The following is a 13,068-nucleotide window of genomic DNA, read 5'->3' on the forward strand; positions in this document are numbered from 1 at the left end:
CCAACCAGCATGTCAGTCATAAGAAACACAACTAATTAATAGCAGAGCCTACAGAGAGATGACATAGGTTATAAGTGATGATTTGACAGTAGCTGACAGATTATGTGTGAGATATGTTTGTGTATGCAATGAAAAATGAGTCAGGCAAAGTCCTCCCTTAGTCTTTCAGGAAAGGAAAGGAAAGGGGAAAGGAAAGGAAAGGAAAGGAAAGGAAAGGAAAGGAAAGGAAAGGAAAGGAAAGGAAAGGAAAGGAAAGGAAAGGAAAGGAAAGGAAAGGAAAGGAAAGGAAAGGAAAGGAAAGGAAAGGAAAGGAAAGGGGAAAGGAAAGGGGAAAGGAAAGGGGAAAGGAAAGGGGAAAGGAAAGGAAAGGAAAGGAAAGGGGAAAGGAAAGGAAAGGGGAAAGGAAAGGGGAAAGGAAAGGAAAGGGGAAAGGAAAGGGGAAAGGAAAGGGGAAAGGAAAGGGGAAAGGAAAGGAAAGGAAAGGGGAAAGGAAAGGAAAGGAAAGGGGAAAGGAAAGGGGAAAGGAAAGGAAAGGAAAGGAAAGGAAAGGAAAGGAAAGGAAAGGAAAGGAAAGGAAAGGAAAGGAAAGGAAAGGAAAGGGAAAAGGAAAGGAAAGGGGAAAGGAAAGGGGAAAGGAAAGGGGAAAGGAAAGGGGAAAGGAAAGGAAAGGAAGGAAAGGAAAGGAAAGGAAAGGAAAGGAAAGGAAAGGAAAGGAAAGGAAAGGAAAGGAAAACTACATATCTATTTAATTTTCCCTTTAAATTTCTGAATGATCCACTTAGCATCACTGCTTCTATGAAATAAGATATCAGTTGGAAACTGAGAGTATTACAAGCAGAAGAAACAAGAAATTTTGAATGTTAACCAGAGTCAAACAAGAGTGGAGGGGAGGGGGAAGAATTCCACCCAGGGTCCTGAATTTAAAAGGTGCTGGGAAAACTCGAAATCCTTCAGGAGTGTAGAAGCAACAAGAGTTTAGTTGGCAACCTAGTTGGCAAGGATAAGTAATTAAAATAGTAAGGATCAGATTGTGGAATGGGGTGGGGTGAGCTTCCTCCTTGCCCCACCTCTGATCCTTTTTCCCTACAAGGGTCTCCCTACACAACAGGGTCCCCAGCAGCCTTGTGCCAGGCTTCCTATGGTCCCCTATGAGGTTGTGTCCCACAGTCCTCAGTTTTAAGTGAGAGTGTCTTCTGTACCATCTGCCCAAGGAATGGTTTGTGGTATTGTGTAGATAAGGAAACAAGCATTTATGTGGTGCTTACTATGGGCCAGACGCTGTACTAAGTATTTCATAAATATGATCTCATTTGATACTCAAAACAGCTTCAACAGGTAGGTACTATTATTCTCCTCATTTTACAGTTGAGGAAACTGAGGCAAAGGATAAGTAACTTGCCCAGAGTCCTACAGCTAGTAAATGTTTGAACTCAGGTCTTCATGACTCCAGGCACAGTGCTCAATCCACTGCGTCACTCCGCTGCTTCTAGGCGGACTTTGGGGAGACAATGTAGTAAAACAGAAAGAACGTTCACTGGCTCTGGAGTCAGAGAGCCTGGGCTCCAATCTTACCCCTAAATCTTAATGATACCTTCATAATACCAGCAGGTCATCTTAACTCCCTGAGCCTCAGTTACCTTATCTGTAAAATAAACAGGGTGGAGCAGATGTCCTCTAAGATCTCTTCCAACTATAGTTTTGTGATTATTCTGGGAGCAAAAATTCCTAGTTACAGCTCTGCAAATAAGTGAGCCATTCTTTATCTCTCAAATAGGTTAAAAATAAAAGCCAGACTAGTGCCAGATTGTTAAAAAAAAAAAAAAATGACCAATTGTTGTTCCTTCTGTTTGAATAAGAAAGTTTCTTTTGACGAGTGTCCCTGACAGCTCCACCCAACCAAAGCAGAAGGGATGATTTCCTCACAGGACAGGAGCCAGATGAAGAGTGATGAAAAGCCATCTCTGCAGCCCCACAATGGCTGCTTAAACCATTAATCTGACATTTCCTGTACACTCAGTTTCTGGGAATCTTCAAGGACTAAGGAGAAATTTTCTTTGATTCAATTATGGCACTACTAGGCACCGCCTTTGCAGTGTGATTTACAGCTTGTGACTGACATACTGTAATCTTGTCCCAAACAAGAAAAACACTCCTTTTCCCTGGACAGTCCAGGGTACAAATTACTGATGCTATATCTCACCAGTGCCTGTCACTTACAAATGGATTTGCATCTAGTGATTGAAACTCTTAGTCATTTTAACAACCAACACAAACAAATGAAGATATTCCAGCAAAAGGCATTCATTTCAGGTAATCCAACACTGAGTGTCAGTTATCGGAAATTGCCCAACATGAATGGCACCTGCCCACAACTAAGTTCTTCAAAGGTCTGGAGTGCATGTGCAGACACATCATCACTCACGCCCACATATTGGATCATACCTGCCTTTGTTCCAGTTGCTGAACCCTCAAAGACAGGCAGCTCCTTGCCTGCTACAAGACAAAATTAAAACACAAATCATCTGTGAGAGATTCCCTGGCTCCCAGAAGCATTGGAGTAAAGAGATGTCTGAAATCTAAACCCCAAGGCAAACAGAGTGGGGAAAACAGAATCTTGTTTTGGGGCCAAAACTTTCTCTAATATCTCAAATAGGGTCAGCTTGTTGCTAAATTTCTTCCAGGAAAAGGCTTCAGCATTAAGTGTCTCTAGTTCTAGCTGACAAGGGGCATTGTAGCTACGATCCAAGCTTGAAGCAGAAACAGCCAAGTGTGGTGTTGTGGTAGGAAGAATAGATCATAGACATCAACCTCAAGAATGGATCAGCTCCTTTAAGGAAAGAGGCTGGTACAGCTGGAGGCACAGGTCCTTGGTATGCAAGGTCAACGAGGTTGCAAATATTTGTTCTTGATTCCCTCTTGTAAAATAAACAAAACAAACTCCTGCTGACTTGGATATTCCAAGAGACACCACTAAGACTGAAAAGTCAGTAGACCTGAAGGAAAAGAAAACACTGCTAGGGAACATCTTGTCTATTTACCTTCTACCTCAAAACATAATTTAAAAAAAAACTAGAGGAAAGAAACAAAACAAAAACAAGAGTCATGACTTGAACCAAAAAGATTTTGGCAAGTTGCTGAAATATTTGTTGCTTTGCATTACACACACACAACTCCCTAAAGCAGGAAAGATCTTTTATCTCTGCATGTGCCATTGGCCATACAGACACTTTGGGAACTGGTACCTAGGTCACCATTAGATCAATGACAGATATTGATGCTAAACTAAGTTATCTCCAACATAATTTGAAAGTCATTAGAAGCACAAACTCTGAGCTGGAAGGGAAGTGAAAGGTTTCATCCAAGCAGTACTTAACAGGAATGCATTCTTCAGCAACCCCAACTGGTCATCCAGTCTCTACTTGAAGACCTTCAATGAGGAAGCAGCTGCATCCCACTCTACTGACACACCCCTAACTGGGAGGGAAATGTTTGCTACATAACAGGTATTCAAATACTTGAAGGCAACTGATGATTTGACTAAATGTCCCATTTCTTTCTTATGGAATAGCCTCCAAGCCTTTCTTCATCTTGATTACCCCATTCCAGCTTATGAATGCTTTTCCTAAAATGCAGTGCCCACAACTGACCCAGGGCATGGTACAAAAAAACTATCACCACCCTCAGCCTAAGTATCATGCTTCAGTTAATGTGGCCTAAGAAAGATTCTTGGGCCACCATGTACAATGGTTGACTCATATTGAACTTAAAGTCCACTGAAAATCCCACCCTTTTCATTTGTACTCGAAACAGAAAATTAGTCACCCTTACTTTGAGTCTTGCCTTTAAATGTTTGGCATCATTCTTTTCTGCATTTGTGTCTTGAGTGTCCAGTGGGATTCTTTTTTTGTTTACCCATTCTTCCAGCCAATTTCTTCACTTTGGGCTTGATGTTAGAACTGGGCTAGCATTTCTGGAGGGGAAGTCTCAGCTGGATCTGGTGCTGCTTTCTTGGGGTATTGAGGGTTAGGTTATTCCAGGATCTCAAAGACAAGCAGGGGACCTGCAAACTTTCAATGCTCCCAAAGTGGTCTGATGGCTAATAAAAGTTACTGCTCACCTGGTCTGAGCTCAGCAAATTCCTGACCTGGGTTTGGATCTGAGGGATAGCAGACTGTCACTGGTCGACAGCAGAGTATAGTAGACAGTAGGCAGCCTCTATTAGCCAGCTAGAGAGACTTGTTCATTCAAAATGATAGAATTGTAGGTCCCCCTTTGATCTGGGATTCCTGTCCTGGTTATTTCTTTGCAGGGTGGGCTAGATGCTGGAACTCAGTCCTCATTCTGCTCCTGGTGTTGGAGTCATACAGCTCTTGTTTGCTTCTGAAATTCTGAAATCTCCTTTCTCAGTACTGCCCAGAGTCTCCTTACCCAGGAATACCACCCTTGGGTACTTTCTCAATCTATTGTGGATCTGTTAGAACTCAGTAGTGGACCAAAAAAAGCTGCCAGTTGTCACCTATCCCAGTGGTACCCTGGTATGGGTCTAGGACCTCCTCTCTTTCTGATTCATGGCCTCTTCCTGGGTGTAGGAGTGCTCCAAACACAACATGCTCCTGATCTGACCCTGTCCCAAGTGTCCACAGATCTCTGTCTCACTCTCTATGCCAAACTAGGCTGGACAAATGACTCATTGTGACTTTTGCTGGCTCTCCCCAGTAAAATTTAAGCTGGTGCATTTTCTAGTTCAATTGGAAGGAGTTTTTGTGGGAGAGCTTGATGTACCACTTCCTGCTACTATGCCATCTTAGCTCTGTCTCCCACTCAAGTTTGCTTCTTCTTAACAGTCAACATACTGGGCATATGCTCCAAGGTCAATGACAAAAAAAAAGTCCCTATATTCACCAAAATATTTATAGCAGCACTTTTTTATAGTGGCAAAGAAGTACAAAATGTAGGTGCCTATCAGTTGTAGAATGGCTAAACAAATGGTGGCCCATGAATATAATGTAACATTACTACTATGTTGCAAAAATGATGATTATGAAAAAAGACAGAGAAGCAAGGAAGACTTATATGAACTAATTCAAAGTGAAGTGAGCAGAACCAGGAAAACAGTAAATATGATGATTATAACAATGTAAGTGTTAATTAAAATAACAAAACAACCCAGACTGAATGCTGTGAAATTACAATGACCAAGCCTGGCCCCAAAGAAAAGACAGGAGAATACTCCCCATGCCCTGACCTCTTTTTTGCAAAGGTGGAGAACCCCTGTAGAGATCATTTTTTCTAAATGCTGGTTAGTTTTACTGAACTTTTTTTCTTCCTCTTTTAAAAATTCTTATGATTTATTATGTATTATAAGAGATGCTTCTCTGGGAGTGGACAGGGGTAGAGATGCTGTAGGGAATACAGTTTATATGAAAACAAAAGGTATCAGTAAATCAACTTGTTTTTTTTAAGAGTCAACGTTCTATAGGACTGGAAGTCAGATAAGAGAGTAAATCCTAGTTCAGACACTATGTCAAGTAATCTAACCTCTCTGTAAAGTTAAGTATAATCATATTTATACAAGCTATCTCATAGAGTTGCTATGGGGAAAGTGCTTTATGAATCTGAGTACTATATAAAAATAAGCTATTATCACTGTTCTGGGCTTTCTTTTTCTCAGGAAGCCTTAAAACTCCCACTGCTCCTATATTCTGCCCTTATTCTTTGAGGAAGGTTCCCTGACAGTAAATAAAATCCAGACTAGATTAATAGTGTCAATCTTGGATAGAAACATGGCCACTAAACTTTACATAATGATCCCTGATGCTTCTTATTGACTTAGAAACCCACATAATAACATTACCTATGTTCTATTATATTTTTATTTATTGTACATTTTAATTACAATTACATTTTAATCTGCCTCCTGGTCACACTCTAGAAGTGTTGTGGGTCATATGCAGCTACTGGCAATGTGTATGACAACTGACAATGATCAGAGGAACAGACTTTTTGAGTTGGAAAGGCCCTTAGAGGTCAGCTAAGCCAATCTCCTGATTTTATAATGAAACGGACTTTCAGACGGCTGAAGTTGCTTGCCCAAGATCATACAGATATGGTCAAGTGATGCACAGAAATTGGGACCCAGGTGAAATTCAGGCCTCTCTCCACTATATCATGCTGAAATGTCAATAGGCTAAGAAGTATCTCTAGGGGGAAAAAAATGACCTAGGAGGAGAAATAAATCACCCTCTAGTTCCTGGACACTGGGCCCTATGCAGATAACATTAGATCAGCCAAGGAGTGATGTGGTCCATTGGAAAAGACCTAGAGCTGGGAGTTAGGAGAACCAGGTGCTATTCCTGGCTTTGTCATTAAGTGGTAGAAAGAAAAAAATACTAATTCTGACGACAGAAGACATAGATTTGAGCACATTTGCTGTTGACTACCTGCATGACCTTTGGCAAATTATTTAACCTCCTTTGGCCTTAATTTCCTCTCCTGTAAAATGAGGAGGGGTGTTGGACTGGAGGGCCTTTGAAATCTGTTCTAGATCTAGGGCGTGGCTAGGTGGCACAGAGGATAGAATGTCAGACCTGGAGTCAGGAAGAACTGGGTTCAAATCCAACCTCAAACACTTACTAGTTGTGTGACCATGGGCAAGACACTTAACCCTGTTTGCCTCAGTTTCCTCATCTATAAAATGAGCTAGAGAAGAAAATGGTGAGCCACTCCAGTACCTTTGCCAAGAAAACCCCAAAAGGGGTCATGAAGAGTCAGACATGAATAAAAATGACTAAACACACTCCACAGCTATAATAATCATTATCCAAGAGACATAAGGCAAATCACTTCTTTCGGCCTCCATTTCTTAATCAACAAAGCAGGGGAAATAGTTTTCTCATGCATGACAGTGGTTTGATTTATCTATGCTTTTTTTGAGATACTGTCAATGAAGATATCCACTTAATGAAAAATTAGGAAAATTATTTGTTGTTCAGTTGTTTTTCAGTCATGGCCAACTCTTCATGACCTCATTTAGAGTTTTCTTGGCAAAGACAACGGAGTAGTTTGACATTTCCTTCTCCAATTCATTTTTACAGATGAGGAAACTGAGGCAAGCAGGGTTAAGTGACTTGCCCAGGGTCACACAATTAGTCTCTGGGGCCAGATTTGAACTCGGGAAGATGAGTCTTGCTGACTGCAGGCCCTGATTCTATTCCCTGTTCTACTTGGCTGCGCAAAGGAATATTATATTTTCACTATAATTCATAGGGGTGATAACTCTGCTTTTGCTAGGTTTCCTGATAACCATCATCCTAACCTTATATGACTGAATACACTTCAGTAGGAGAGAGATATGGAATACAAAGCCTAATTCAAAAAGAATCCCTCTCTCAACTAGAAACTACCAAACAAATTAAATACTTGGGAAGAAAGACTTTTGCACAAATGTTGGGTGTAACCATTGGCTTAAACCATATTCTTTTTTTAAAAAAAGTAAATTTAATACAGTTAAAGCAAGCAGAGTTTGAAGAATGTAATCCTATCAAATTTGAGGAAAAAATTTCTCAGATTATGCAATGGAAGTCAACTAGAAATGGGACTCATGAGTGTGTGGAACTGTGTACTGAATTATTGAATATGGACTGGACTGAACATATGGCAGGTTTTTATTTTTTTTTGTTACAAACTCCTTAAATATCAACACACATTAATATTTCAATAGACAAAGAAAAACAAAGGAGATCAGATAGAGAAATTCTGTTACGTTCATTTTTTCCATCACATACAGCTTTTTGTTGTTGTTGCTCAATCATTTTGGTCATGTTTGACTCTTCAACCCCATTTGCAGTTTTCCTGGCAGATACTGGAGTGACTTGCCATTTCCTTCTCCAGTTCATTTGACAGGTGAGGAACCTGAGGCAAAGAAGGTTAAGTGACTTGCCCAGAGTCACAGAGTTGGTTGATGTCTGAGGCTAGATTTGAACTCAGGAAGGTGGATCTTCCTGGTTCCCAGCCCACTACTCTATCCATTGAATCTTCCAGCTGCCCCCCTATATCTTGGGGTCTTGTTTTGGTTTCTTGGTACAATTCAAATTTAACAGAGTAGTTCCAACACTGTCCTGCTTGCCTGTGTCCCCTTCTGAAATTCCTTCTGCTTTCTTTTGATTTTTTAAAAGATTAATTGACAACTTTTCTTCCTTTTTTTTTTTTAACATTACCATTGGTACCACTCTCCCCAACTTTCCCCCACCAAAAAAGAAAAAAAAAAGCATTCCTTGTAACAAATAAATATGGCCATGCAAAACAAATTCACAAAACGGTTATGTCTGAATGTGCAGATCTCAGCCTGCACCCCTTAGTCCATCACCCCTCTGCCAAAAGGTGGAAAGCATCATACAACATCACACCATTTCTCTGGAGTTGTGTTTGATCATTTCATTGACCAAACTTCTTAAGTCTTTCACAATTGTCTTTAAAATGTTGGTGTTATCATATAAATTGTTCTCCTGGTTCAGCTCATTTTACTCTGTACCAGTTCATACAAGTCTTCTTGGGATTCTCTGAAATCATTCCTTTCATCAAGTCATGGTACAATAACATTCCATTACATTTACCTATCATAAGTTGGTCAGTTATCCCCAAGTTGATAGGCAACCACATTGTTTCTAGTTTTTTGCTACCACAAAAAAAGAGCTGCTACAAGTGTTTTTATACTTTAGGGTCCTTTCCCTCTTTTTTTGATCACTTTTGTGAGCAGAAGCCTTCTAGTGGTAATGCTGGGAGGACTGTTCTATCATAAAATGTAAGACAAACTCATTCTGGACTTTAATGAAAACAGCTCAGAATGACAAAGCATGGAGTCAACATTTATGAAGGTATATAATAAACAATATCCTGGGAAAAAACTATAATACCATTCAAGGAAGTTGTTACATATTCCCTGCACTATTTACCAGTCGTGACAAACAAAAACTACTTGTAATTAAGCTGTGAGCTGGCTGCCACACATGGGTGCAAATACTGCTCAGAAAAACCCTGCACAGGATAAAGAAAAGAGGGACTCCATCGCCAATGGGACCCTACTTGTTTTGTAGTCAGCACAGGATAGGAAATCTTTTCACATAAATCCAAGAACTGAAATGGGCAATACTACTGTCATGGATACTGTGAACAACAGGGAAAACACTGGGGGGAAAATCAAGTATTATTCAAATTTTAAAATAGTATTTATTAGAGAATTGTTGATATTTTTTTAAATCCTCGCCTTCTCTATTATGGAAGATTATATTTTCTCCATGTGACTGTATAAATAATTATAGGCATTTTACAGAGAGAAAGGAATCATCCCTTATAACGACAAAACCCTAAGGACCACAGCCAACAGGTGGGAGATCTTGGTGAAATAAACAGATTTTTGTTTTCTTCTCTTGGCTTCCTCAAGTCCCAAGAAGACAACAATTTAAGATCCAGAAATGCCATCTTTCTCTATAAATTATGTGCCCATTTCTGATATGTTGGGCCCCTGGCAAACAGTTTTACAAACATTACCTATAGCTCCGAATCTCTATCCATGGCCCCACTTCTGGGCACCTCTAATAATATAGAAAGGTCTACCCTGAACATATACTGTTATGATCTATCCCCTCATATCCCAGTAAGCACTGGTATTAATCACACTTGAAAAGGTGCCCTATATTTCCTTACCCCCACAATCTGAAGGAAAAAATGCAAGATTTACTTTCCTCTGTAAAATTTACCCCCTGGCAGACTGCCACTGTCAACAGCAAGCGAACCTCCAAAGACTTGGCAACACCAAAAATCCTACCCTGAGGTTGTAACACCTAATGTTTTATACAACCAGTTCTGACCATGTTTTCCTATTTATATTATCCAGAAGGTTCCAACCATCTGGGAGAATAAAAAGTGTTCTCATCTCTATCTCTGTCTCTACCTCCTTCATTCTTTCCTCTGCCTTTCCCTTCTGATGGTGTTAGTCAAATAGCAGCCATCATTCTTCTCAATTGGCTTGTTGGGACTCAACTGAGGTAGAAGGAGAAAAGTAAGGTGTGGACATGCTCATTGTGCTATATTAAAAAAAAATTTTAAAAGGAATTCTTACAGAAGTGAAAATATTTTTGAAAAAAATTCTAATGGTCTTTGGTATAACTGAATTTGGTTACTAGGGAGTTAAACTGCTATGGATAAGGTGTTGGGCTAACCTACTGATGATCCTATTATAATTACATGCCTACTTTGAAATTCTAATTAGCTCTGCCAATCATCAAGAATCCTTTCAGCATTTGGCTGGTAAACCAATAAAACTAATATTTATCCCTGCTAACAAATCTCCTTAAATTCCAATACTCTGTATATTTTTTTTCAAATGGCTTGGCATTTTGATATGTTGCTCCCTTCTGCAGAACGATTTTATATTTATTGGAAGGAACAACAACAAAAATTTTCATAGGAATAAAAGATCTAAAATCTCAAGGAAAATAATGGGGGGAAAACTAGGAGTGAGCAGGGCTCCAATTACCAAATTTTAGGCTATATTATAAAGCAGTAAATCATCAAAACCTTGGTATTGGTTAAAAAGCAGAAAAGTAGACCAATCAAAAAGATAAGCAAGACCCAAAAGAAACTGGACACTGTAGCTCATTGTTCTATAAACCCCAAAATACACACTACTAAGGAAAGGCTTCCTTATTTAACAGGAACTTCAAGGAAAACTAACAAATAATTTGGCAGGAAATAGATTCAGACCAGCATCTTACCCCATACGCTACAGTAAGAGTCAAATAAATACACTGCCTAAAATATAAAAGCCACTGGAGAATGGAAATATCTTTCAGTTCTATGAATAGGGGAAGAATTCTTAACTAAGCAAGGGATAAAGGTGATCATGAAAGAACAAAACAAACAACTTTATTAAATAAAATAAAAAAGCTTTCGCAAAAAACATTTAAGATAAAAGAAACAGTAGAAAGAGGAAAGCGTTTGCTTCAATTACATCCTTAAATTCTATATTTAAGATATATAGAGAATGGAAGGAAGGATAGAAGGAAGGAAGGATGGAAGGAAGGAAGGATGGATGGAAGGAAGGAAGGAAGGAAGGAAGGAAGGAAGGAAGGAAGGAAGGAAGGAAGGAAGGAAGGAAGGAAGGAAGGAAGGATGGAAGGAAGGAAGGATGGATGGAAGGAAGGAAGGAAGGAAGGAAGGAAGGAAGGAAGGAAGGAAGGAAGGAAGGAAGGAAGGATGGAAGGAAGGAAGGAACAAAGGGAGGGCAGAAGGGCAGAAGCCATTTCCCATATGAGCAGTTTTCAAAGAAGGAAATATAGACTATCAGTAACTATATGGGAAAAAAAATTCTCCAAATCACTAATAAGAGAAATTAAAATCTCTAAGGTAGCAGTTCTCAAAGGGTGATCCACAGACCACTGGGGGTCCTCCTTTTTCCACCTACTTATCTGGGTTAAGATTGTACTTTCTTCATAAATTTCAACCAAAACACTATTATCACAAAAGGCTGAATGCAGAAGTCAATATGTGAATCCAACTAACTTGTATTAAGTCAGACATTGAAGAGATTTGCAAAAAATGAACAGCTAGGTGGCACAACAGATAGCACACTGGATCTGGAGTAAGGGTGACCTGAGTTCAAAATTCAACTTCAAAACTAGCTGTATGCAAGATGGCGTAGTAGAAAGACGCACATACACATAGCTCCGAACCCACAACCCATAGAACAACTACAAAGAAGTAACTCACGGCGAATTCTGCACCCAGAGGCCACAGAACATTGGAGCGAGGGAGATTTCTGTTCCGGAGAGACCTGCAAACCTCTCATAAAAGGTCCTTCGTGCTGCGGACTGGGCGCCGGGACTGGGAGCTGAGTACAGCCCTGTGTGGCCGCGGCACCGAGAGGAACAGATCCGAGCGGGCTTCAGGGACGGGATCTCCAGCGGCCGCACAAGTACCTCCACCCACAGGTGACGGGGGTCTGTGAGAGAGTCCCTTTGGCGGGTCGAGGGGGGAGTGGGGTGCCCCCATGGCTCGGGCCCCCTCGGGAGACAGAAGCTGAGGGGCAGCGGCAGACCAGGGCTCTCCAAGCAGGCAGGAGCCTGGATCCATTGTTGAAGGTCTGTGCATAAACTCCCTGAGGGAACTGAGCCTGAGAGGCAGCCCTGCCCTCACCTGAGCATCTGAATTTAATCTCACACTGAATAGCAGCCCTGCCCCCGCCCAAAGCCCTGAGGCTGGAAGCAGCATTTGAATCTCAGACCCCAAACACTGGCTGGGAGGATCAGGAGGTGAGGTGGGTGTGAGGAAAATATTCAGAGGTCAAGTCACTGGCTGGGAAAATGCCCAGAAAAGGGAAAAGAAATAAGACTATAGAAGGTTACTTTCTTGGTGAACAGGCATTTCCTCCCTTCCTTTCTGATGAGGAAGAACAATGCTTACCATCAGGCAAAGACACAGAAATCAAGGCTTCTGTGTCCCAGCCCACTCAATGGGCACAGGCCATGGAAGAGCTCAAAAAGAATTTTGAAAATCAAGTTAGAGAGGTGGAGGAAAAGCTGGGAAGAGAAATGAGAGACATGAAGTCAAAGCATGAACAGCAAATCAGCTCCCTGCTAAAGGAGACCCAAAAAAATGTTGACGAAAATAACACCTTGAAAACTAGCCTAACTCAATTGGCAAAAGAGGTTCAAAAAGCCAATGAGGAGAAGAATGCTTTCAAAAGCAGAATTAGCCAAATGGAAAAGGAGATTCAAAAGCTCACTGAAGAAAATAGTTCTATCAAAATTAGAATGGAACAGATGGAGGCTAATGACTTTATGAGAAACCAAGAAATCACAAAACAAAACCAAAAGAATGAAAAAATGGAAGATAATGTGAAATATCTCATTGGAAAAACAACTGACCTGGAAAATAGAGCCAGGAGAGACAATTTAAAAATTATGGGCCTACCTGAAAGCCATGATCAGAAAAAGAGCCTAGACATCATCTTTCATGAAATTATCAAGGAAAACTGCCCTGAGATTCTAGAACCAGAGGGCAAAATAAATA

At 40.5% G+C, this 13,068-nt stretch overlaps 1 protein-coding gene across 1 annotated transcript in view; it reads right to left on the reverse strand.

Moving 5' to 3' along the window:
* Positions 1 to 13,068, reverse strand: part of TMEM241 (transmembrane protein 241) — a 208,670-nt gene that overhangs the window by 159,617 nt on the left and 35,985 nt on the right. The window contains exon 6 of the mRNA XM_072604385.1: positions 8,952 to 8,970. Coding sequence (XP_072460486.1) covers positions 8,952 to 8,970 — 19 coding nt within the window. The remainder of the gene's footprint in view (positions 1 to 8,951; positions 8,971 to 13,068) is intronic.

Source organism: Notamacropus eugenii, chromosome 4 (assembly GCF_028372415.1).
Source record: "Notamacropus eugenii isolate mMacEug1 chromosome 4, mMacEug1.pri_v2, whole genome shotgun sequence".
In the NCBI taxonomy this organism is placed as follows: domain Eukaryota; kingdom Metazoa; phylum Chordata; class Mammalia; order Diprotodontia; family Macropodidae; genus Notamacropus; species Notamacropus eugenii.